Source organism: Salmo salar, chromosome ssa16, assembly GCF_905237065.1.
Source record: "Salmo salar chromosome ssa16, Ssal_v3.1, whole genome shotgun sequence".
NCBI classification, from domain to species: Eukaryota; Metazoa; Chordata; class Actinopteri; order Salmoniformes; family Salmonidae; genus Salmo; species Salmo salar.
In genome coordinates, this window is record NC_059457.1 from 62,824,386 (window position 1) to 62,851,933 (window position 27,548).

Genomic DNA, 27,548 nt, shown 5'->3' on the forward strand with positions numbered 1-27,548 from the left:
GTAGGAAAATTGTATAACTGCCAGTGCAGTTCTCACTGCATATCTCGGTCAGCCTCAGCCTATGTTCACTCAGCAATCCACACACACACCAGGTCTAATCTTATCAGACCACAAGACCCCAAGATGAAAGACCAAAGCCTTGAGGGTAGCTCCAGGACCCCCACCTCTCCCTCACCCTACCCAACTCAGAGGAGCGGGTGTTGGGGGACACAGTGTGTATTTGGTGGGGTGTTCCTCCATAGCCTCATTGTGTTGACCAGCAGGTTCTTATTGTTCTGCGGATTAGGATGTGAGCTCCTCTCTGGCTGCTTTGATGGCTCTGCCTGGCTATCAGGCCCCATGAGACAGATGGGTGGATGGAGCGGTACCGTGTGTGTGTGTGAGCCGTTCTGACAGACTAAGATGTGTGTGTGACAGTAATACATGTAAAGAGTTGTGGTTTGCCGGCTAATGATACCATTGGGAACGTGTGTGTGTGACTGCACGCAGGAACAAAAGCACAACGGACACCCCCCCAAAGTCTAACTCACACACTGTGCTACCGAACGCACACAATGAAAATCCCCTTTGATATGAGGATGATGGCCTAATGAAAAGAGTTATCACATAGAGACAGTGAGCGCGTAACGCCACCACTGCTCATTACGTATAATGTGACAATGATGCAAAGCCCATAGCCACACACCCACAGAGTTAGAGAGAGACAGGGTGTGGGTGATTTTGTGTCTATCCATTTGTGTGTGTGTGTGTGTGTGTGTGTGTGTGTGTGTGTGTGTGTGTGTACGTGTACGCCTGTGTGTGTGACAGCTGTAGATCCCACCACACATCGCTCTCAAAGGAGAGTCATCTTCTATCTGCAGTACATCTCACTCTGCCACCAGCCCTCTCTATCTGTCTGGGTGCGTCCCAAACGGCGTTCAATTCCCTACATAGCACGCTACTTTTGACCAGGGCCCATAGGGTGCTTTTCCACTTGTTCCTCTGTGGCGGTGGAGACTGTCCGATAACATGCCTGTCATCAGCATGAGGGATTAATGTAATTACACTATTTACAAACCCTCAAACAAACAGCGAGTCTCAGTGGCGCTATTGTCCTCGCGCTGATGAAACACAATGTAAGCCAATGGGAAGATGTCTGTTATGATTTCAATATGAAATAGGTAGAGTTCTTGTACAGTGCATTAGGTAGAGTGTGTATAGTGCATTGATTCTGTGCAATAGCCGTTCAGAAACTGATACTACATCCATGCTAGCCAGTGCATGCTACCGCCAGATAAGCTTGAAAATTGATAGACTCAATAAGCGATTTGATTACTTCCTGTGGTCTCTCATGAGCATGAGGAAGATTCAGACTGAAGTCAGTGGAAGAGTGGCACATTCTTATATGCTGGCGTGTTGAGTTCCTCGGTTATCAAGCTTCTCTGACGCTAGCCCACTATGGCTCCAATGGAAATAGAATGATAGTGGGTAAGAGGCTACTGTGTCTCCAACTGTAGTCAAAGATATAGTACTCTGACGCTCAAAGATATTCTACGATCGTAAGTAGAGTCGTGGCCAAAAGTTTTGAGAATGACAAAAATGTTAATTTTCACAAAGTCTGCTGCCTCAGTGTCTTTAGATATTTTTGTCAGATGTTACTATGGAATACTGAAGTGTAATTACAAGCATTTCATAAGTGTCAAAGGCTTTTATTGACAATTACATGAAGTTGATGCAAAGAGTCAATATTTGCAGTGTTGACCCTTCTTTTTCAAAACCTCTGCAATTCGCCCTGGCATGCTATCAATTAACTTCTGGGCCACATCCTGACTGATGGCAGCCCATTCTTGCATAATCAATGCTTGGAGTTTGTCAGAATTTGTGGGTTTTTGTTTGTCCACCCGCCTTTTGAGGATTGACCACAAGTTCTCAATGGGATTAAGGTCTGGGGAGTTTCCTGGCCATGGACCCAAAATATCGATGTTTTGTTCCCCGAGCTACTTAGTTATCACTTTTGCCTTATGGCAAGGTGCTCCATCATGCTGGAAAAGGCATTGTTCGTCACCAAACTGTTCCTGGATGGTTGGGAGAAGTTGCTCTCGGAGGATGTGTTGGTACCATTCTTTATTCATGGCTGTGTTCTTAGGCAAAATTGTGAGTGAGCCTACTCACTTGGCTGAGAAGCAACCCCACACACGAATGGTCTCAAGATGCTTTACTGTTGGCATGACACAGGACTGATGGTAGCACTCACCTTGTCTTCTCCGAACAAGTTTTTTTCCGGATGCCCCAAACAATCGGAAAGGGGATTCATCAGAGAAAATTACTTTACCCCAGTCCTCAGCAGTCCAATCCCTGTAACTTTTGCAGACTATCAGTCTGTCCCTGATGTTTTCCTGGAGAGAAGTGGCTTCTTTGCTGCTCTTCTTGACACCAGGCCATCCTCAAAAAGTCTTCGCCTCACTGTGCATGCAGATGCACTCACACCTGCCTGCTGCCATTCCTGAGCAAGCTCTGTACTGGTGGTGTCCCGATCCCACAGCTGAATCAACTTTAGGAGACGGTCCTGGTGCTTGAAGCCTTCTTCACAACAATTGAACCACTCTCCTTGAAGTTCTTGATGATCCGATAAATGGTTGATTTAGGTGCAATCTTACTGGCAGCAATATCCTTGAAGCCCTTTTTGTGTAAAGCAATGATGACTGCATGTGTTTCCTCACAGGTAACCATGGTTGACAGAGGAAGAACAGTGATTCCAAGCACCACCCTCCTTTTGAAGCTTCCAGTCTGTTATTCGAACTCAATCAGCATGACAGAGTGATCTCCAGCCTTGTCCTCGCCAACACTCACACCTGTGTTAACGAGAGAATCACTGACATGATGTCAGCTGGTCCTTTGGTGGCAGGGCTGAAATGCAGTGGAAATGTTTTTTGGGGGATTCAGTTTATTTGCATGGCAAAGAGGGACTTTGCAATTAATTGCAATTCATCTGATCACTCTTCATAACATTCTGGAGTATATGCAAATTGCCATCATACAAACTGAGGCTGCAGACTTAATGAAAATTAATATTTGTGTCATTCTCAAAACTTTTGGCCACGACTGTATACTTCAACTCGACATAAGTGCATCTATACTATGCACTTATTGTCCCCATACCTTTTCAATTAAGAAGCACATATATATTTTTCTCACTCAATGATTTAATGTCCAGTGTCATCCTTCTCATATTTTACATACATACATTTTACATACCTCTCACATGAAAACCTAAAAACACATTGAATGTGCATCCAATGTAGGAAAAACTCGGGGCCATTCCAAATCAAGTGATCAGGAAAAACTCTAGGCCCTAATGCAATGCACTGACCTCTGTTCCTCTCCCCCTGGCTGTGACAGGAGAGCCAGGAAGCGGCTAGCCACCAGGTCCCAGATGGCCCCTCCGGACCCCTGGCTCTAGCTGCAGCCCTGGAGTCCCACCACCACAGCAACGGTCCCAGCCGTCCATGGTCCCCAACAACATCTACTACAGCTTTGGAGGTGAGAGGGCTCAGTAGGGCCTGAACTAGAGAAGAGATGGACACCCTTATACTGGTGCTTGACTTAGACACACATAGATGAATATAGTATACACACACACAGACAAATATTCACACTTGCCATAAAAAAAACTGTGTACAGCGGCTTTATCACAACAGTTATATACCCTGAACAAAAATATAAACGCAACATGTAAAGTGTTGGTTCCATGTTTCATGAGCTGAAATGTTCCATACCCACAAAAGACCTTTACATTTTGTGCACAAATTTGTTTATATCCCTGTTAGTGAGCATTTCTCCTTTGCCAAGATAATCCATCCACCTGACAGGTGTGGCATATCAATAATCTGATTAAACAGCCTGATCATTGCACAGGTGCACCTTGTGCTGGGGACAATAAAAGGCCACTCTAAAATGTGCAGTTTTGTCACAGAACACAATGCTACATATGGATCAAATTTTGAAGGCGATGGCAATTGGCATGCTGACTGCAGGAATGCCCACCAGAGCTATTGCCAGATAATTTCATGTTCATTTCTCTAACTTAAGCCACCTCCATCGTTTTAGAGAATTTGTCAGTATGTCCAACCGGCCTCACAACTGCAGACCACGTGTATGGCGTCATCTGGGTGAGTGGTTTGCGGATTTAAATGATGTGAACAAGGTGCCCCATGGTGGCGGTGGGGTTATGGTATGGGCAGGCATAAACTAAGGACAACGAGCACAATTGCGTTGTATCAATGGCAATTTGAATGCACAGAGATGACGAGAGCCATTGTCATGCATGATAATGCACGGCCCCATGTCACAAGCATCTGTACACAAATCGTTATATAAACTGTAACTCAGTGAAATCTTTCAAATTGTTACATGTGTTTATATTTTTGTATGGTGTGTGTTAATATATAAACTCAGCAAAAAAATAAACGTCCCTTTTTCAGGACCCTGTCTTTCAAAGACAATTCGTAAAAATCCAAATAACTTCACAGATCTTCAATATAAAGGGTTTAAACACTGTTTCCCATGCTTGTTCAATGAACCATAAACAATTAATGAACATATACCTGTGGAATGGTCGTTAAGACACTAACAGCTTACAGACGGTAGGCAATTAAGGTCACAGTAATGAAAACTTAGGACACTAAAGAGGCCTTTCTATTGACAGGTCCAGCGATGGTGGGTTTGTGCCCATAGGTGACGTTGTTGCCAGTGATGTCTGGTGAGGACCTGCCTTACAACAGGCCTACAAGCCCTCAGTCCACCCTCTCTCAGCCTATTACGGACAGCTTGAGAACTGATGGAGGGATTTTGTGTTCCTGGTGTAACTCGGGCAGTTGTTGATGCCGTCCTGCACCTGTCCCGCAGGTGTGATGTTCGGCTGTACTGATCCTGTGCAGGTGTTGTCACACGTGGTCTGCCACTGCGAGGACAATCAGCTGTCTGTCCTGTCTCCCTGTAGCACTGTCTTTGGCATCTCACAGTACGGACATTGCAATTTATTGCCCTGGCCACATCTGCAGTCCTCATGCCTCCTTGCAGCTTGCCTACGGTACGTTCATGCAGATGAGCAGTGACCCTGGGCATCTTTCTTTTGGTGTTTTTCAGAGTCAGTAGAAAGGCCTCTTTAGTGTCCTAAGTTTTCATAACTGACCTTAATTGCCTACCGTCTGTAAGCTGTTAGTGTCTTAACGACCGTTCCACAGGTGCATGTTCATTAATTGTTTATGGTTCATTGAACAAGCATAGGAAATGGTGTTTAAACCCTTTATAATGAAGATCTGTGAAGTTTTGGGGATTTTTACGAATTGTCTTTGAAGGACAGGGTCCTGAAAAAGGGATGTTTATTTTTATGCTGTGTGTGTACACTTCCATTCAAAAGTTTGGGGTTACTTAGACATTTCCCTGTTTTTGGTCCATTAAAATAACATGAATTTGATCAGAAATACAGTGTAGAAGCAGACGCCTCACAAGTCCTCAACTGGCAGCTTCATTAAATAGTACCCGCAAAACACCAGTCTCATTGTCAACAGTGAAGAGGCGACTCTGGGATTCTGTCCTTGTAGGCAGAGTTACATAGAAAAATACATATCTCAGACTGGCCAATAAAAAGAAAAGATTAAGATGGGCAAAAGAACCCAGACACTAGACAGAGGAACTCTGCCTAGAAGGCCAGCATCCTGGAGTCGCCTCTTCACTGTTGATGTTGACACTGGTGTTTTGTGGGTACTATTTAATGAAGCTGCCAGTTGAGCACTTGTGAGCGGTCTGTTTCTCAAACTAGACACTCTATTGTACTTGTCCTCTTTCTCAGTTGTGCACCGGGGCCTCACACTCCTCTTTCTATTCTGGTTAGAGCCAGTTTGCGCTGTTCTGTGAAGAAAGTAGTACACAGCGTTGTATCGAGATCTTCAGTTTCTTGGCAATTTCTTGCATGGAATAGCCTTCATGTCTCAAAACAAGAATAGACTGATGAGTTTCAGAAAGTTCTTTGTTTCTGGCCATTTTGAGCCTGTAATATAACCCACAAATGCTGATGCTCCAGATACTCAACTAGTCTAAAGAAGACCAGTTGTATTGCTTCTTTAATCAGGACAACAGTTTTCAGCTTTGCTAACATAATTGGGTTTTCTAATGATCAATTAGCCTTTTAAAATGATCAACTTGGATTAGCTAACACAACGTGCCATTGGAACACAGGAGTGATGGTTGCTGATAATGGGCCTCTATACGCCTATGTAGATATTCCATAAAAAAGCTGCCGTTTCCTGCTACAATAGTCATTTACAACATTAACAATGTCTACACTGTATTTCTGATCAATTTGATGTTATTTTATTGGACAAAAAATGTGCTTTCTTAAAAAATCAAGGACATTTCTAAATGACCCCAAACTTTTGAACGGTTTTATACATACGTACGTACATACATGCATACGTACGTACATACATACAGTACCAGTAAAATGTTTGGACACACCTACTCATTTTTTCTTTCATTTTACTATTTTCTACATTGTAGAATAATAGTGAATACATCAAAACTATGAAATAACACATATAGAATCATGTAGTAACCAAAACAGTGTTAAACAAATCAAAATATATTTTATATTTGAGATTTTTCAAAGTAGCCACCCTTTGCCTTGATGACAGCTTTGCACAATCTTGGCATTCGCTCAACCAGCTTCATGAGTTAGTCACCTGGAATGCATTTCAATTAACAGGGGTAACTTGTTAAAAGTTAATTTGTGGAATTTCTTTCCTTCTTAATGCGTTTGAGCCAATCAGTTGTGTTGTGACAAGGTAGGGGTGGTATACAGACGATAGCCCTATTTGGTGAAAGACCCAAGTCCATATTATGGCAAGAACAGCTCAAATAAGCAAAGAGAAACAACAGTTCATTACTTTAAGACGTGAATGTCAGTCAATACAGAAAGTGTGTGTGTGTGTGTGTGTTCTGTACATGTTTCATGAGACGTACAGAATTGGCCTTGCTAAGCTAAATGAAGTATGGATCCATTATTCAAGGAGAATCAGTTGCATTCATTTCCATTATGTATGTGCTTGCGTGCACACAGTTGAAAATCTATCCCTCAATACTGTTTGGCTCCGTTAGATGATTGAGTGTGTGTAGGTCTACTGCATTACTCTCCTAGGCAGGCAGTCTTACAGACAACTAGCGTTGACACAGCTTCCAACGCAATGGCTGTATACCAAATGCACCCATCGGGCTCAGAAGTATTGCACTATATAGGAAATAGGGTGCCATTTGGGACATATCCAATGCCTCCTGTCTCAGTGGCCCTTCATGGAAAGTGATGACTGCTTTAGCTCCAGCCAGAGATAGGTATATTTCTCCTCTTATAACAGGACTATCACTTTTGCCAAATTTGATCCTGCATTTACATGGCATAGACCTCGGTCATGTGTCTGAGATTTCATGTATGCTTGATACTGTAGTAGTAGAGTAGAAGTTGCCTGTCAGCACTGATCTAGGTTCCCCTCAATCCTAACCGTAGTCTTTACGGCGTTAGACTCAAAACTGGCCTTAGATGGAACACTCCATCCTACTCTTTTAAAGGCACTGGTCACTGGTAGAATTTCTGATTGATGTGTGTCTGTCTGTGCTGTTTGTCCGTATCCTCTCCCCGTCCAGCTCCTCCCACTGACGGTGGCCACGCCCATCACGAGGAAGAGGAGGCGATAGAAGGATTTCCCCTCGCCACCTTCGCCTGGCTCCGTGGAGGAGATGAACGCTAAACTCCAATGCACAACACAACCTCACCGGAGGTCATTACACTGTGGCCCCGTTTGAATTCCAGACCAGGTCAAAAGTAGTGCACTAAATGGGGAATAGATTGCCATTTGGGACGCATTCCTTAAAGTTCCTTTAAAACGGAAAACGAAAACCAACATTTTTTTACTGGACAAAAATAGGTCCAAGGTATGTCCCTCCCTGCTTCGGCCCACATGCTTCCATTTGGTTCCTAGTGAATAGGACCATGATTGGATAGGTGAATGCAAGGGTTTCCACCACGTACTGTGGCTTTCACCTGTCAAGTCCTTTCGAATCAGTGATGTATGATTCAGATCATGACACAACTGTGTTATACACTGAGTATACAAAACATTAAAAACACCTGCTCTCCATGACAGACTGACCAGGTGAATCCAGGTGAAAGCTATGATCCCTTATTGATGTCACTTGTTAAATCCACTTTGCTCAGTGTAGATGAAGGGTAGGACACCGGTTAAAGAAGGATTTTTAAGCCTTGACACAATCTGAGACATGGATTGTCGTACCGGTTTGTGTCAAGAACTGCAGCTCTGCTGGGTTTTTCATGCTCAACAGTTTCCCGTGTGTATCAAGAATGATCTACCACCCAAAGGACATCCAGCCAACTTGACACAACTGTGGGAATCATTGGAGTCAACGTGGGCCAGCGTCCCTGTGGAACGCTTTTGACACCTTGTAAGAGTCCATTCCCCGACGAGTTGAGGCTTTTCTGAGTGCAAAAGGGGGGGGGTGCAACTCAATATTCGGAAGGTGTTCCTAATGTTTGGAATAATCTGAGTATTTAACGTATGCTGTTGAACGATGACATATGTATTACACAATGTGAGTTTGTCCAAAATACTTATGACACCTTCAAATGGGGGGGGGACACGATGCATTCAGTGCATTCATTTCTAAACGGTAAAACCGATATATACTTTCGCCTCGTATATTGTAAAACATTTGACCTCAAGTGAAATATTATCTAGCTTAGCACCCGTATTATCGACATATTCAACAGCGTTTAAGAAATATATTACCTTTAACAGTGTTATCTTGTGATCAAGCCATCAATGTTTTGTGATTATTGGTGTCGTAAAAAATGTTAGCTAACGGGTTAGCAATTAGCATGTTTGACATTTCAGTGGAAATACTACTACTATCAGCTTTTAATAAGAGGTTTAGCAAAAAAGAATATGTCCCGTATTATCGGCATACGGTCTCCAGTTATTGGCCACCTTAAAATGTTGTTCAATTACAAGATATATCCTTTTAAATTTGTTAAAAAAAAGAGACACAACCTCGTATCTGAAGTCTTTACTAGATAGTTGGCTAGCCTTCTGGTTCAAAAAAAAAAAAAGCCATATTCCAGAGGTAAAAAGTTGGATGTTAAATTATGTGTGGTCTGTCGCACAGTCGAATTTTACAATATACAGCGTGTCCCACAAAATGTGTGTGTGTATATATATTTTTATTTTTAATTTTTTTGAAAACTCTCTCAACCTAACTCAACTTAGATAAATTGCATTGAAAATCTTTAGTCGCAAAACTTACTGTTATTTTCCAGCCATTTAAATGTTGAGCTCGAGGTGATTTAATCCTCTAACCGCTAGAGAGTGTCCGAAGTTAGGTGGTGTCCCATGTTGGGGGAAAATTAGCTAATACATGTGTAAGATTTGAATATATGCTTGGAAATGTGTTTAGGTGGCCCACTGCCACCGCTACACAAAATATTCTGTAAATGTTGTTGTATAATATTTTTTGCCAAGACGTTCTTTTAAATGGACTGTCATTGGCTCAGTGACTGGAAGTCTATGGAAACAGCTACAATGTTATTGCTCTAATGCTAGTAGCAATGCACCCCCCCCTGCCCCCCACTACCCTTGCCACCACTGCTGGAAAATAAGTAACACTGAAAGTATACTTACATAAAATACACTATGAAAGAGAGGTTAAACATTAAAATAGGACATAACAAAAGTGCAGGCTACAATGTTAATAGTGTTGATTATAATCTGTGGGGGTTTTTCTCAGTGAGTGGAACAAGACTCCCTATTCTCCTGAGGGTCCCCTTCACACAGAGAGCACAGCAACCCAGGCAGACAGACTACCCTCAGACAAGGAACTCTAAGAGCATGGACCTGGGTGAGCACACACATGCACACAAGTGTTGCACGCGTGCGCTCACATTCCGATATGGAGGGATTTCAGTGCCAACCGAAATTGTATTTGAATTTCATAGTTTTACATTTTTATTAAGATATTGAATTTGAATTTATTATTTTTTAATTGGTAATGCACAAATGGAATAATTTAATTCATAAATTCAATATTGTATTTCCTGATTTGAAACTGACTTAAATGAATATTGCATTCAGTTTAAAAATCACTTTTCAAAAAAAGATTTATATATTGAATTTCGGTATGCTAGATATTGCTTTCATTATGTGTTTCAAGTTTACAAACTATAATTTCAAGTTAACCAAAGTTTCATACAGTGTCTTGCAAAAGTATTCACACCCCTTAGATTTCTTCACATTTTATACACATTTTACTGTATAAATATATACACTGAACAAAAATATAAATGCAACATGTAAAGTGTTGGTCCCATGTTTCATGAGCTGAAATAAAACAAAAAGCTTACTTTTACATTTTGTGCACAATTTTTTTTACATCCCTGTTAGTGAGCATTTCTCTTTTGCCAAGATAATCCCTCTACCTGACAGGTGTGGTATATCAACAATCTGATTAAACAGCTTGATTATAACACAGGTGCACCTTGTGCTGGGGACAGTAAGAGGCCACTATAAAATGTGCTGTTTTGTCACAAAACACAATGCAACAGATGTCTCAAGTTTTGAGTGAGCGTTCAGTTGGCATGCTGACTGCAGAAATATCCACCAGAGCTATTTCCAGAGAATGTAATGTTAATTTATCTACCATAAGACACCTCCAATGTCATTTTAGAGAATTTGTCAGTACGACCAACCGCCTCACAACCGCAGACCATGTGGATGGCGTGTGGGTGAGCGGTTTGCTGATGTCAATGTTGTGAATGGAGTGCCCTATGGTAGGGTTATGGTAAGGGCGAGCATAAGCTACGGACAACGAGCACAATTCTATTTGATCGATGGCAATTTGAATACACAAAAATACCGTGCTGAGATCCTGAGGCCAATTGTGAGGCCCTTTTTTGGTCTATGACCAACTGATGCATATCTGTATTCCCAGTGGTGAAATCCATAGGTTAGGGCCTATTGAATTTGTTTCAATTGACTGATTTATCTCAAATATAAAATATACTTTTAATTGTTTAACTTTTTTTTGTTTTATATATATATATATATAACCAAAAAAAAGTTAAACAATTCAAAGTATATTTTATATTTGAGATTCTTCAAAGTAGCCACCCTTTGCCTTGATGACAGCTTTGCCCAGTCTTGGCATTCTCTCAACCAGCTTCACCTGGAACACTTTTCCAACAGTCTTGAAGGAGTTCCCACATATTCTGAGCACTTGTTGGCTGCTTTCCCTTCACTCTGCAGTCCAACTCATTCCAAACCATCTAAATTTTATATATATATTTTTATATATAAAAAATACATAACAAGAATATATATTCAACTTAACAAATCACATAAGTTATATGGACTCACTTTGTATGAAATAATAGAGGTTGACATGACCCTTCCACTGTCCACCATGCATGCAACATCTGTAAGGTCCCTAGTTAAGTATTGAATTTCAAGCACAGATTCAACATTGTTATCACATGGGCCCATTGAAATGGTCTCATAATGTTATGTTAATGCACGCATATGACCATGAAAGGTTTGCCAATTTTTTAACATTATATCTTTTTGGGGGTATTATTCCCTCTTTTTCACCCAATTTCAATTATGATCTTGTCTCATCGCTCCCCAATGGGCTCGGGAGAGGCCAAGGTCGAGAAATTCGTTCCCGAAGCATGACCCGCCAAACTGCGCTCGTTAAAGCCCGCTTAACCCAGAAGCCAGCTGTCAGAGTAAACACACCAAAGTCAGCCTGCAGGCGCCCGGCACGCCACTAGGAGTCGCTAGAGCGCAATGAGCCAAGTAAAGCCCCCTAGCCAAACTCTCCCCTAACCTGGACGACGCTGGGCCAATTGTGCACCGCCCTATGGGACTCTGTGACACAGCCTGGGATCGAACCTGGGTCTGTAGTGACCCCTCAAGCGCTGGGATGCAGTGCATTAGACCGTGGGCCACTTGGGAGGCCTGACCTTTTCAAGACAACGGTTCCTGAACTAGACTGTGTCTAGTCAGTCTAACACTGCTCTGTGTGCATGCGTGTGCGCACGTCTCCGCATGACACTGCTCAGTCTGTGCCAAGCATGAATCCTTCAGTCATAACCAACTTTCTCCCTGAAAGCTGAGAGCACAGCAGCTTATTTCCTCATATTAGCCCCTGGGTGACCTTGTTAGCCTCTCATTTATTTTGCTCTCACCCTCGCTCTCTCACACCCACCCTCTCTGTCTTTTCTTCTTTTTCTCTCCCTCTTTTTTTTGCTCTCTTCCCTCATTCTTCCCCCATCTCTCTCTTTTCTCAATCCCCCACCCGTCTCTCTTCCTTTCTCTCTCTTCTCTGTTTCAGAGTGAGGTATATCTCATTCTGTAAAGTTTTTTGCCTGTCGCTGGTTTCCAATCCCAGTTCATTAGTGTTCTGGATTGGGTTCCCCCTCCTAAACTAGTTGCACGCCGCTACTGCACATTGATTGGCTTTTATTAGGAAGACACACCCACATCCTACTCACTGCTTCTCTTGTCTTTCTCTTTTTTTCGTCATCTCTTTCCTTCTTTCTTGTTCTTTCACTCCCGTCCGTCTTTCTCCTTCTTTTCGCGCTCTCTCTGGATCTCTATCTCTCTCTCAATGCATCCACCTTTTTCTCTCTCTCCATATTTCTCTCACTTCACCTTTCTCCTACTCTCTACCCCCCCTTCCTCTCCCTCCCTCATGAAAATGACAGACTGAGATGAGGTTGTTATCTGAGGATGGGGAGGTTGTTATCTGAGGATGGGGAGGTTGTTATCTGAGGATGGGGAGGTTGTTATCTGAGGATGGGGGGGAGGGTGTTATCTGAGGATGGGGGGGTGTTATTTGCGGATGGGGGGTGTGTTATCTGAGGATGGGGGTGTGTTATCTGAGGATGGGGGTGTGTTATCTGAGGATGGGGGGTGTGTTATCTGAGGATGGGGGGCGATGTTATCTGAGGATAGGGGGGTGTGTTATCTAAGGATGGGGGTGTGTTATCTGAGGATGGGGGTGTGTTATCTGAGGATGGGGTGTGTTATCTGAGGATGGGGGGGTGTTATCTGAGGATGGGGGGGTGTTATCTGAGGATTAGGGGGGTGTTATCTGAGGATTGGGGGGTGTTATCTGAGGATGGGGGGTGTTACCTGAGGATGGGGGGTGTTACCTGAGGATGGGGGGTGTGTTACCTGAGGATGGGGGGGTGTGTTACCTGAGGATGGGGGGTGTGTTATCTGAGGATGGGGGGGTGTTATCTGAGGATGGGGGGGTGTTACCTGAGGATGGGGGGTGTTACCTGAGGATGGGGGGGTGTTACCTGAGGATGGGGGGGTGTTACCTGAGGATGGGGGGGTGTTACCTGAGGATGGGGGGTGTTACCTGAGGATGGGGGTGTGTTATCTGAGGATAGGGGGTGTGTTATCTGAGGATGGGGCGGTATTACCTGAGGATGGGGCGGTATTACCTGAGGATGGGGCGGTATTACCTGAGGATGGGGCGGTATTACCTGAGGATGGGGGGTGTGTTACCTGAGGATGGGGGTGTGTTACCTGAGGATGGGGGGTGTGTTATCTGAGGATGGGGGTGTTATCTGAGGATGGGGGGGTGTTATCTGAGGATGGGGGGTGTTACCTGAGGATGGGGGTGTGTTATCTGAGGATGGGGGGTGTTATCTGAGGATGGGGGGGTGTTATCTGAGGATGGGGGGTGTTATCTGAGGATGGGGGGTGTTACCTGAGGATGGGGGGTGTGTTATCTGAGGATGGGGGGTGTTATCTGAGGATGGGGGGGTGTGTTATCTGAGGATGGGGGTGTGTTATCTGAGGATGGGGGGTGTGTTATCTGAGGATGGGGGGGTGTGTTATCTGAGGATGGGGGCGGTGTTATCTGAGGATGGGGGCGGTGTTACCTGAGGATGGGGGCGGTGTTACCTGAGGATGGGGGGGTGTTACCTGAGGATGGGGGGTGTGTTATCTGAGGATGGGGGGTGTTATCTGAGGATGGGGGGGTGTTATCTGAGGATGGGGGGGGTGTTACCTGAGGATGGGGGGTGTGTTATCTGAGGATGGGGGGTGTTATCTGAGGATGGGGGGTGTTATCTGAGGATGGGGGGTGTTATCTGAGGATGGGGGGTGTTATCTGAGGATGGGGGGTGTTATCTGAGGATGGGGGGTGTGTTATCTGAGGATGGGGGGGTGTTATCTGAGGATGGGGGGGGTGTTATCTGAGGATGGGGGATGTGTTATCTGAGGATGGGGGGTGTGTTATCTGAGGATGGGGGGGTGTGTTATCTGAGGATGGGGGGCGGTGTTATCTGAGGATGGGGGCGGTGTTATCTGAGGATGGGGGCGGTGTTATCTGAGGATGGGGGTGTGTTATCTGAGGATGGGGGGTGTGTTATCTGAGGATGGGGGGGTGTGTTATCTGAGGATGGGGGGCGGTGTTATCTGAGGATGGGGGCGGTGTTATCTGAGGATGGGGGCGGTGTTATCTGAGGATGGGGGCGGTGTTACCTGAGGATGGGGGGCGGTGTTACCTGAGGATGGGGGGCGGTGTTACCTGAGGATGGGGGGCGGTGTTACCTGAGGATGGGGGGCGGTGTTACCTGAGGATGGGGGGCGGTGTTACCTGAGGATGGGGGGTGTGTTACCTGAGGATGGGGGGGTTGTGTTACCTGAGGATGGGGCGGTGTTACCTGAGGCATGGGGACTGTATGACACTGACCCTGCGCTGTGTGTCACATTTGTAGAGATCACCCCCTTTAATAGGGGGTAGTTTCCCATTTCCAAATGGGGGTTAAGCCGGTTGAGTCAAGTCTGAGGGTTTATTTTAGCGCTAAGCAAAAAGTAATAAGCAGTCTAAGCTTTGGTGCTTAGCAAATGTTTTCTTATGGGGACTGTAGGGTGCACAAGCAAAACATGGCCTGCATCTCAAATGGCACCCTATTCCCTATTCAGGAACTTTTGGCCAGGGTGTGTACTTATACATCAAGCTGCCTCATGCTACAAGGCTATTTATTTGACTTACTATATAGGGAAGAGGGTGCCATTTAGAACGCACAAATGGCTTCTTCAGCGTTTCAGAGGTATCTGACATTGGTTAAATAGACTTAGTCAAGACTGTGATCCTAAACACTCGCTTTCAAGTCTGTCTTAATGGTTGCACCTGGACCCGTATTCATAAAGCCTTTCAGAGTAGTAGCGCTGATCTAGGATCAGTTTTGCTTTTGAAATCATAAGGAATATAAGGTGAGAACTAAATCGGCGCTTTTACTCTTGAGACACGTTTTGAATTCAGACCCAGGAGTTTTTCCCTTACCACATGACCTGATCTGACAATAGTTGAGTCATGTACATCAACGCACACACGTGGAGAAGAAACCATGTGATTCGCTGAGCAGTAGCCATAATGAGCTCACTAACGCCAGCAGCAAATTCCTATCCAAGCAGCAGAACATTTATGTATCTGTGGGTGGGTGAGAGATTGTTGATGCTGCTCTCCGAACAGGGGGGGATCTCTGTAACAATAGAAGCAGATTCATATGCACATTATTTTTTTGCTTCGAGCCACACAGCTTACACACACACACCCACCACCACCAACCTTTTTGTGGCTACTGTATTTGAGGGTAAACGTATCTCGTGAAGCCAGCAAATCTAACAGCCAGTCTAATCCATTGTCCTCTCTGTCGCAGCTGCATTTTCTCTCCCTCTCGCTCTCTTTTTTTTTTTTTTTCTTCCGCTCTCGTTTCTCTGCCGGGAGAAAATTGACCTCATAAAATATGAAAAGGGATTATTTCAGAGGAATTGCAACGTAATGAAAACCTATTATTGTGTCCCGTGGTGCAGTGCCCCTCAGGCAGCTGATGCCGCTCCCTGCCTGCCTCAATCCTGTTGGTGTGGATTAGAGAGAGGGAAAGAGTGATGAGAGGGGGGGGATGGGGAGGGGTATGAGGGAGAGAGTATCCAGTTCTTGCCCTCCCCACCCTATCTCTCTTTCCCTCTCGCTCTTCTCTCCGTGTCTTGCTCCCTCTCTCTTTTTCTCCATCTCTGCTCAGAGAAAACAAAGGTAACCGTTTATGGCGTTCCAATATTCACTGTGTGTGTTTTCTGTGTTTCAGTGGCTGATGAGAGCAACATGAGATCCCTGGCAGAGCAGAGCCCAGGTGAAGACACACGCTCTTCCCCCTATCCATATCCCCAACACACACACACACACACACCACACACTCACTCTTCAGACACCCAAACACACACCTTCTCAAACAAAGAAAGCGACTGAACATTGAAAAGAGGTATGAAAAAGAATCCGAATTTTCAGTGCGCTGTCATACTGACCGCAATACAAGTTATGACCTGTTCAGGACTCCTCCTCTGACTCTTCCTTCCGTAGTAGGGTGAAGTTGTCCCTAGACACTGGTCATGGGTCAGTTTTGCATTTCCCCACTAATGGTTCATGTAAGGATTGAGGGAAGGGGTAGCTGATCCTAGATCTGTACATTTGGGGAAACTTCACCCTGGAGCGAACACACTTCAGCGGGGAGATGCTTTGTGTCACTGCACCTGTTTTATGTGTTCTCCTTACTCAGCTGGAAGCAGCAGGAAGTGATTTGTTAAGCTACCTCTTTGCTCCGACAGCCCTAGATTGCATTAGACCGGGATGTTCTTAATTTGTCTCCTTTCACTTAAGTGAGAAAGAGGGTGCAGGGATTGAGTGATAGGCTTGAACGCACTCCCCCTGCAGACACGCGCCCACACACACACCTTAAATCTACCGCAGCATAAACCTGTTGCCGCATAACAACAACTCTACAAGTCCCACCCCCACTGTAAAGTACCACACTCAGCTTTTTTTCTCCCCCCCCCATACACCCAAACCTATTTTTACCCATATGATTTCCCTCAAAGCCCATTTTCTGATCGGTAGTCATAATAACCCTTATGGGCTATGATAGATAAAGAGATTCATTTTCTACATCGGCCTCTAACTGATGTGGAAGCTAATGTGTATTGACAGGCTGCACTGAGGCCAGTTTGCTGACGGGGCTGTTTTGGACTTGGCCCCGTGCATGATTCTTTAAATGGCCCCATGCTTCTTTATAGGCCTTGACATATTTCATTAGTAGGATGGTCTTTAAGAGGGGCTCCGCCTCCGGCTTTAATCTGGCTAAAACCTCTGTTCGGGTTGGGGGGGGGGGGGATAGAGAGAGAAGAGATGTATGATGCAGAATTACTCTTTCCTTCTATTTCTCTCTCTCTCGCTCTCCTTCTATTTTCCTGTCTCTCTCTCCCAACTCGCTCGCTCTCTTTTCCTACTATTTCTTTCTCTCTCTCTCTCCTATTTCGGTCTTGCTTTGTCTCTCACTCTCTCATTTGCTTTTGTGATTTCTTCCTCTCTTGCGCTCACTTTCTCCATACTTTCTCTATTCCTCGCTTTCTCCGTGCTCTCACTCTCTTTCTATCTTCCTCACCCTTTTTGTTTGTTTTACGCCTCTTTCTTGTTACTCTTCTTAGTCTCTTTCTCTCTCTCTCTCTCTCTCTCTCTCTGTCTCTCTCTCCAGAGCGGTCTGTCTTGTCTCTCTCACGCTTAGTCTGTCCCCTCCTATCCCCATTTCATCTTCTCTTATTCTCCATATCCCAATTATCCACCTTCCTCTCTCTTCCACTGCTCTCACCCTCTCGTGCTTCTCTGTGCTTTCCTAGTGTTATGTGATTATAGGTAACATGCTCCATCCTTTGAGCTTCCCTTCCAAATAATCCTCCCTTTCCCTTCTCTCCTAGTGCCCCTATATCTCCTTCGCTCTTTACCTTCTCATAGCTACAGCCTGTATAAGCCCGGTCTTTAAAGCCTCCTGATTTAGGTTCTCTCTCTCTCTCTCTGTGTGTGTGTGGCGTGCGTGCGCAAAGAAACACTAACACATAGACACAAGAAACGTGTGGATTACACACGTGCGTGTGTGTTTCTTTGCATGTGTGTGACATAGAAAGAGGGACAGCTCCAGTAATCCTCAGGTCCTCTGAATAGACCAGAGTGTGTATCAACAGCCGGAGGAGAACCTGCTCATGTAGGAGAGGGGGATAGATGGATGTTTTGGAGGGGGACTCTCTCACTCCATCTCTCCGCGGTGGTCTCTGTCTCCATCTCTCCATCCTCCTCTTTGTCTGTCCCTCGGCTCTTAACATCTCCCTCTGGCAGCTCTACTCACACACAGGTCTGGGAACGCTTCCAACGTGCGCGCACTCACACACACACACACACACACACACACACACCACTTAGTAGCCCTGCGCACACACAGGTCTTCTAACAAATTTTGTCTCAGCTGTTTCAAGCGTTTGGTGCGTGCGTGTTGTGGTGTGCGCGTGCATGTTTTGCTCCGCTGATGCCTGGGTTTGTTTCTGTTGGAGATGGGGGATATCCACCCACGCTGAAGCCCTGTTAGATGCGGCAAACACCGGCTAGCTTCTGGCCCGCTGTGCAACTGGCAGTGTCCATTATTCTGTTTTGTCCCCTTCTGCAATTAGACTTTGAAAACATGTAGCCTTCCCTTTCCCCTGCCAACATGGAACCTTGCTTTGTTGTAGTTCGTATCGCTCGCTCTACCCAGCCCCCTTCTCCCCCATCTCACTGTTGTTGATTCAAGTTGAAAGTCACCATGTTGTGCTGATTTGAATTGATGGATCACTCTGTAGCGGGAAGGGCCATCTGTCTGTGTGTGCGCGTGTGTGTGTGTGTGTGTGTGTGTGTGTGTGTGTGTGTGTGTGTGTGTGTGTGTGTGTGTGTGTGTACGTGTGCTCTGCCCACACTACATGCTTTGTGTTCTACCGCAGCATAGTAGTGCATTTTATTAAACCTAGCTTTAACAAATGGCACATGTCCCATCTCTAGTCCATGTCCTCCCCCTCACATCCCTCCACGCGACTAATCCAAAAAAGGTGAGTCTGTAATGATGAAATGGCCTTTTAAGTCCCCGACCATTATTAGAGCCATACGTCTAAGGGAGCAAATATGCAGCCATAGGCTCCATCTATCTAAACACGATTACTGCCTACTGCCTGCATCTGTGTCCCGTCTGGGGACGCAATGTTAGTGATTTATCAGAGTGCACTCAGAGAGAGTAGATAAACTATGATTGGTTGCAACGTTGATTGGAACTAAACTGTGATTGGTCAGGACCTTAATTGGACTGTACTTTGATTGGGTGGAACTTTTGGGTTAAGTTAATTATTTCACACGAGACAAGGTAGTGGCCACTTTCATGTGCATTGCTTACTGTACCACTCTAAAACCTGTTTGTTTTGTTGTATCTGCCTCTCCTATACTTTACCTGGCCCTATGAACACTAAATTATTTGGTTTTCATCTGGTAAAGCTCAAATGTCAACACCCAAAGGTTGTGCTATTAAAATAGGTTTGAAGGTTTCCACCCACCCACATTGAAACCGTTATATACCTTTTCCATTTATTGGAAAGGGTTAAAATATAGGTTGTTTTACTAGTTCCCATCACAGTGAACGTGGTTTTATAGGCTAGCCGAGAGATTGAATCCAGGGTTCTCCGAGTTGGAAAGATAGACATTATCGGTTTATCCTCCACACACACACACACACACACACACACACACACACACACACACACACACACACACACACACACACACACCCCGACACGGACAGAGGTGTCTCCATGACAACTGACCTTTTTAAATCATCCACTGCAGGGAGAGGCTGCTTAAAAAGTGGCATTTCCGTCATCGGTGGTGGCCTTGCTCAGTTGAGCTGCAGAAATGCTCACTCTAGTCAAAGAGTGAAATGCTTACAAATGCATCAATATCTCAAGTGCCACCTACTGTCGATGTTCCCTTGAGCAAGTAACTTAACCCCCTAAATTGCTCATTGGGCGACGTTCCCTCGGCCCTATGCGCGTTCCCTCGGCCCTATGCGCGTTCCCTCGGCCCTATGCGCGTTCCCTCGGCTTCCAGTGTGGCTGCAGTATTCGAGTCGAGAGGCATTCTGGTGGGTGCGTCTATGCTTCTCTGCATCGTACTTGTGGTCCTAATGTGTTTTGATTTGTGTAACGCAGGTGTGTGTTGCTGGAGGCAGTTGCGTAACATTACTCATATTGCTCAAAGTTGTATTCAGATGGGCAGTATTGGTTTGTGTGAATCCCCTACGGAGCTCCTGTCTTGCGCTGCATTGTCAGAGGATTGCACCTATCACCAATGCTTGTTGACCTGACATGATGAGTGGGTGAGTGAGTGGGTGAATGAACCTACATTGAGCATCTGGTCCACAGCAGGCAGTGATAGGAGTCAAATGCTGGTTTCACCCTTGAAATTCTGCATGCGGATGATCGCCCTCCTGTAGCGCTCATTATTCATTTACATCTACCTTCACCCATTTGACATGCCTACACTGGATATGGACGAAGGGAAGACACACACACACACTCTCAAACACGAAGACACACACGCGCACACACGTGCTCACGGGCACACACAAACATGTATGCGTGCATTTGCGCACGCAATGCACACACACACATATACAGGTGGTGTTATGCTTGCAAATGCACACAAGCGTGTACTGCACACACACACACACACACACACACTCTGAGCCAAGCGTTCACTGCAGAACTCAGCAGCAAGCGGCTTAATTCTATCAAGCTGCTAGCCGGACAGCCACAATTACATTTGTGACACAAATCCTGCTTCTCAAATTGAGTGTTTTATTCCTAAACGTACCCGCTCTCTATTTATAACCCCTTATTTCACACAAATCCAACTTCTTCCTCAAAGTCAATTTAGGACTTAAATGCCACTGCCGCTGCAGCTCTGGCTCACTTTCCCTCCTTTCCCCTTGACTCTATCGCCCACTCTCCAAAGATCAATTTCAATGAGGAATATTCTCATGCTTTGAAGACTGAGTCGACAAAAGAGAGTCTAAAACGAGAACATTTTGAGCGTTTACCATCTCCGAGAGCGTTTTGAAGCATAAAAGTCTTGCAAATCCCTGGTGGGAGTTAGAAACAGACACTTAGAAATAGTCACTTTTTCAGTCGGTTTTAAACTATTTTCCATACCTTTTAGCAAAATAGCGTTAGGGCCAAATGAAGGATAAGTGAACGATTTGGGACTGACTGTGTGTTTCTCGCCACATCCCCTTTGCTTGTCTGTCTCTGCGGCCTACTTATGCATGCTCTGGTCTGGCGATGGACCTCTGTGACTAACCTACAGCACTAGCCATTGGACCAAACTTTCTCCTGGAGAGCTATACCATCCTGTGGGCTTTTGCTCCAACCCTAATTTAGAACACCTACTGCTCTAGCTGCTCACCGGGACCTTTGTTGTGTGTTACCCCAGGGTTGAAGAAAACACCTGTACACCCAGTAGCTCCCCTTGAAGAGGGTTGGCCATGTGTATGACATGTGCAGTAGACCTTTCCTGCATGGCCCTTTTGTTCCTTTTTCTCTTCTTTCTTTGTCTGCTCCCTTCTCCTTCTTCTTCTCCCCTTATCCTCCTCACACTCCTCCTCCATTACCTCCACCTCTTCGCTCTCTTTTTCTCCCTCTTCATTAACTGTGATCGTCCTCTTTTCGTCTGTCCAATCGTCTTCATAGTCCTCCTATCATGTCCTCTTGTTTTCTGTCTCTCTTCCTCCTAACTGTGGCCCATGCCTGTGTACTCACGGCAGTCCTTTGGCACTCCTTCATCCTCTTCCTTTGCTTCTACATGAATGCATCCTTTCCCTCTCTCTTGCCTCCCATCTCTTACACCTGTCCCTATCCATCCTTTTTACTCTAATTCCCCATTTTTTTAATTGTTCAACCATTTCTCCCCAACCGCTCATCTCTCTCTCTTCCTCTCCTCTTCCTCTCTTTCCACTTCCAGTCCTCCTCCTCCATCCTTCTATCCATGCTGACCAGGGGCTCCTTCCCCTCCCTCCCTGTCTCTCCCCTTCTCAGAGGTCTCATCCAGGGGGAGTGACCTGGGTCCCACCTTGGGCCTATGGAAGTCCTGCTCCTTGGAAAGCCACCAGTCGGCCATGTCTGAGGCCCGGCAGCTGAGCCAGGTGCCCTTCCCCTGTCCCAGGCCTCACATTGTGCGGGGGAGGGGCTGCAACCAGAGCTTCCGCACCGCCATCGACAAGTCCTACGATGGGCCCTCGGAGTCGGAGGACGGTAAGGAAAATCACCATAAACGTTAATGCAACACTGAGCAGTGTATGTACCCTGGGTCCTATGTTCCCTCAGTTCCCACAGCCTAATGTTCCCACAGCCCAATGTTCCCACAGCCCAATGTTCCCACAGCCCAATGTTCCCACAGCCCAATGTTCCCACAGCCCAATGTTCCCACAGCCCTATGTTCCCACTGCATCTTCTAAACCAGGGGTCGAAGGGGCAGGGAGGACAAATACGTATTTCAATTTTGAGTATTTTGTAATTTGGTGAAAATTGACACTTTGTTCATTGACACATGCAAAGCACACTGGGTATCATTCTAATTATCATCTTCCCCAAACAAGGCCAAATCTTTTTTCCCAAATTTTGGGGAAAATAAGCATTTGTGCCAATTTTGATTTGAAATTGGTCAGTGGGTGCTGAGGGAACATAGGGCTGAGGGAACGAACATGAAGTCGAGGGAACGTAGGGTGGACCCCAATGTCGTGGTATAGAGACATCATAGTGATGTTAGTTATCCCACTGTGTTTTTAGAATCTACATACTTAGTTTTCGCCCAAGTCACTTCAAATAACTTCCACTTACAGTAGGTAGAATTTTTTTGGGTCCATTGAAATCAATGGGGAAGATGCTGCACTGTACTGTGGCTGACTGTAGGTGATTTCTAAGTTTTACCACAAAGTTAGTCTTTTGTCACTTCATATTCTCTCGACTGACATTTGAGATCAAACGTAATGTACACGGACTGTACAAAACATTAGGAACATCTGTTCTTTCCATGACATAGATTGACCATCCAGGCATGTATCACAACCGGGCCGTGATTGAGAGTCCCATAGGGCGGCGCACAATTGGCCCAGTGTCGTCCAGGTTTGGCCGGTATAGGCCGTTACTGTAAATACGAATTTGTTCTTAACTGACTTGCCTAGTTAAATAAAGATTCAATACATTTAATAAACAAGTGAATCCAGGTAAAAGCTATAATCCCTTACTGATGTCAATTAAATCCACTTCAATCAGTGTAGGTGAAGGAGAGGAGACAGGTTAGAGAAGGCTTTTTAAGCTTTGAAGCTTTTTTATTTAACTTTTTATCCTTTATTTAACTAGCCAAGTCAGTTAAGAACAAATTCTTATTTACAATGACAGCCTAGGAACAGTGGATTAACTGCCTTGTTCAGGGGCAGAACGGGGATTCGATCTTGCAACCTTTCGGTTACTAGTCCAACGCTCTAACCACTAGGCTACCTGCCGCGCGCACACCCATTGAGACATGGATTGTGTATGTGTGCCATTCAGAGGGTGAATGGGCAAGACAAAAGATTTAAGTGCCTTTGAACTGGGTGTGAGGCGCACTGGTTTGATTGTGTCAAGAACTGCAACGCTGCTGGGTTTTTCACGCTCAACGGTTTCCCGTGTGTATCAACAATGGTCCACCACCCAAAGGACATCCAGCCAACTTGATACAACGGTGGGAAGCATTGGAGTGAACAAGGGCCAGCATTCTTGTGGAATGCTTCTGACACCTTGTAGAGTCCATGCCCTGACGAATTAAGGCTGTTCTGAGGACAAAAGGATTTGCATCTCAATATTAAGGTGTTCCTAATGTTTTGTACACTCAGTGTATGATTGCCTTTGGACCGATTATTCATAAATATCCACACTTGAGCTGTATAAACTTTGATTTATCACTGATATTAATAATGAGTAATTTAGCCATTGCGTAACTCGCTGACATTCAGCAAACGTGGGGTCGCAAAAGGACACACTGTTGAGCAGCTCAATGAATCAGCGTTTCTGGCCAGGGAACTTTTTTAATCCCACAGCTGCACATTTTTGATGTAACATCTTTCATGTGAAGCCAAAGATTTGTGTGTGTGTGTGTGTGTGTGTGTGTGTGTGTGTGTGTGTGTGTGTGTGTCAGTGGGTGTGTGTGTGACCATCTGAGCATCCACACTGAACCGTGAAGCACTAGAATTGCCTCTGACTTTCCCTCTGGCCTCAGGGAGTGGTTGCCTCAGGCTTAGAGGGGGGAACCAGTGATTCTGAATACAAGATTGGAGTCAGCACCCCCCTCTCCCACTTTCCCAAAAAGACATGTCGGTGAACCCGGCTGCAAAGTATTGAGTCACTGCAGGAGGGATGGGGTAGGTATATGAGTGTGTGTTTGTCCGCCTGTCTACTTCATTGTGTGTATGGCATCTGTGTTGACCTTAATGCTTTCCCCGGATAAAAAGAAACTCTTGGTCGACCGTGCGTCGTCCTGTTCTTTCGACCAATTGTTTGGTCGAAATGTTTAAACTTATTTTTCCACATATAGACACACCCAATGTGTTTGAATAAAATCAACTGCATATGCACTGAGCTTGTCTGATGCTTTAAGCACACTGTTTGATTAAATAGTTAAAAAAAACACAAACGACTCAAGAAAGAGCTCGATGGTCACACTGTTAAAAAAATGACAGCGAGTGCCTGTGTGACTGGCGCATGTAGTCTCGCTCCGCTTCCTACTGCGGCGTGACGGCACCACAGCACAGCAAGTGTTTAATAATGCACGGTGTTAGCTGCAACATCATTTCAGCCATTTAGTTTATTACTTGTTACTGACAGAAAAGTTCTGTTACGGAAATCCCTGATTTGTTTAGGAAAAACATTCCCTATTCCCTGAACCCTTGCTCTCTTTACTTGAAACATGCAAGCGTCGCATGTACAGTATGTGGCCAATGGGGCCTGACTTATATCCTTTCATAATCACATCAATAAATTGTTTTAAACCGTCTCTGAACACAGTAACACGTGACAGCAAAATGGATGTGGAGGACGTGAAAAAGAAACTCGAAACAGGTGAACGTTTGCTCAGGAGGTAGAGGGGTTAGTCAGATCTGTGGAAGACATTTGACTTAGTTGTGGAAACTACGAGTGATCAAGGTAAAGGTGGGTATAGGAGCAAGCGTTGCGCGAGTATTATTTGTGCCAAACGGTTGCTGTTAGATTACAATATTCTATTTTTTTCTGACCATTTAGAACAGTGTAAACAACACTAAATATGTAAGCGTACCAAAGAGTCTGTTCTAAAAACAGTTGCATGCGTTCGTGAATTGCACTTTATTTATTGTTTAGGCTAATTATTCAAAGCTCCCTTCATTACATTTTTAACTAAAATGCTTGATTCCATTTCAAAGCATGAACGCCTCGGCATGAACAAATGAATGAATGATTGATTGATAGATACTATATATTGAAACATGGGCCTAAATAAGTTATGGTATTAAGACAAAACAGGATGTGCTCTTATGTCTACAGCTCGATGGTGGTTATTATACAAAGCCTACTAATGATAGCGCCATTGCTTATTATAATAATAATGATGATGATAATAATTGAAATGACCCAGAAGGAGATCAAGAAAACAACACTAAATAAATGATAAGTAATAGCAGTCTGTTGTAACGGGGGGAAAGTGTAAAGCATTTATTAAAGCATAGCAAAGATTAAAAACAGCCGAATCTGTGAAATTGCTTTATCCAACATTTTGCTGTTGCACGAGGCTTGGTGCTCACGGAATCAGTAGGCTATTAAACAAACACTCAAACAGGCAACAAAAGCAAGATCTGTCTTACTTCTGTAGATATATAGGGATGATTTATAAAGCCAGGCACATCTAAGTTAGACTATTGATTATAGACCTAATTAAGTTGGGTTTCCCACTCTCCTACATTTTCTTAGATAATTAGGCTAAGGCAAGGGCTGTTTCCTCATCTCTGCTGCTGTTGCCTCAGCTGCATTGTTCTAAATCTCAATATGCTGCTTATCTTTGCTATTATGCACATAGCAACATAGGGAAAGGCGCCAATTCTACGGCGAGTTGAAGATTATGTTTCAGAACTGAAGACAGTGACCGTATCCAACGCAGGAGAAAACGCATTTGTTATAAAATAATATTAGGGTTGCGCCGTTATTTTGACATAATATAACCATATACAATTTCAGTATCACATGTCTTAGCCTGATGGACTGTGCCATCCCCGTGACCTCCACGATGGATAAGTCCACTGAGACATGCGCGAATCGGACAGGTGTTTTGTGCACCATGAAAGAAAGAAAGAAAGAAAGAAAGAAAGAAAGAAAGAAAGAAAGAAAGAAAGAAAGAAAGAAAGAAAGAAAGAGATAAATTGTGACTGCTCGACTAAAGAAATCTCGGTCGACCATCAGCCTATTGACCGAACAATCATCCAGTCGACTAAATGGGGTCAGCCCTAGTTGACATTTTAACCTTTGATACCTCCCTGTGAGATGACCTGTCAGAGCAGAGCTCCGGCCGAGACACGCCCGTCAGTGGCTCATCCCGCCAGGACCAGATCAAATCAGGGGCAGGGAAGAAGAAGAAGAAGAAGCAAAGAAAAACTGAGAATTCTGAGGACCAGGAGAAGGCCAAGAAGAAAGGATTTGGGCTCTTAAGGTAGGCAACCATTTACAATTTAGCAGATGCTCTTATCCAGAGCAACTTACAGTGGTGAGTGCATACGTTTTTGTACTGGTCCCCTGTGGGAATCATACCCACAACCCTAGCGTTGCAAGCTCCATGATCTTCCAACTGAGCCACACGGACCAATGTTTCCCCTATTTATGTTTCATAATATGTATCTCTGAATTCTAGTTCCATTCTTGCCTCTTTTAGCACTCCCCTTTTCCAACTGTTCAGGTCATTCAGCCACTGCTTATTCCAGTATCACTCACCCAACGTTTTCTCAACGTTTTCCCCATCCCAATAAGCACCTAACACATCTCTCTCAATTTATTTCACTAGTACAGGGCATTCCAACCCTGTTCCTGGATAGCCACCCTCCTGTAGGTTTTCACTGTAAACTCAGTTGTAATTAACCTAGTTCAGGTTATCAACTAACTAATTATTAGAATCAGGTGGGCTAGATTAGGGTTGGAGAGAGAACCTACAGGAAGGTAGCTCTCCAGGAATAGGGTTGGAGAGCCCTGCACTAGTTCGAAGCTAAGAATTATCTTGCAGAGATTTTGGGTCATGTGATGCTGTATAGTAAAAAGATGGTTATCACTCTAGTCTTGTTATTACACCATAGAAGTTCAAACATTTGGGATTCGATTGCGATCATAGATGGGCTTATATAGAGCCTCAGTGTCTATCGATTTTAGGCCCTCCGATAAGAATCCAATCGTCCAGCATGTCAGTTGCAATTGTGGGGAGATGTATACTGTTAACATCTGGCTTGGTACCAGGATGGACACACACACGCGCGCAACCTTTTACTTGGT

General features: G+C 44.7%; 2 protein-coding genes across 2 annotated transcripts in view; both read left to right on the forward strand.

Moving 5' to 3' along the window:
• LOC106574327 (partitioning defective 3 homolog B) overlaps positions 1–27,548 on the forward strand; it is a 241,797-nt gene that overhangs the window by 152,242 nt on the left and 62,007 nt on the right. Inside the window, exons 15-19 of the mRNA XM_045696696.1 lie at positions 3,379–3,519; positions 9,876–9,939; positions 16,205–16,249; positions 22,050–22,265; positions 26,568–26,721. Coding sequence (XP_045552652.1) covers positions 3,379–3,519; positions 9,876–9,939; positions 16,205–16,249; positions 22,050–22,265; positions 26,568–26,721 — 620 coding nt within the window. The remainder of the gene's footprint in view (positions 1–3,378; positions 3,520–9,875; positions 9,940–16,204; positions 16,250–22,049; positions 22,266–26,567; positions 26,722–27,548) is intronic.
• LOC106574330 (partitioning defective 3 homolog B) lies at positions 7,679–27,217 on the forward strand. Its single transcript, XM_014150174.2, has 4 exons — positions 7,679–9,939; positions 16,205–16,249; positions 22,050–22,265; positions 24,268–27,217. Exons 1-4 carry the CDS (start codon positions 9,735–9,737, stop codon positions 24,303–24,305), a joined length of 504 nt encoding a protein of 167 aa, XP_014005649.1. The 5' UTR covers positions 7,679–9,734; the 3' UTR covers positions 24,306–27,217.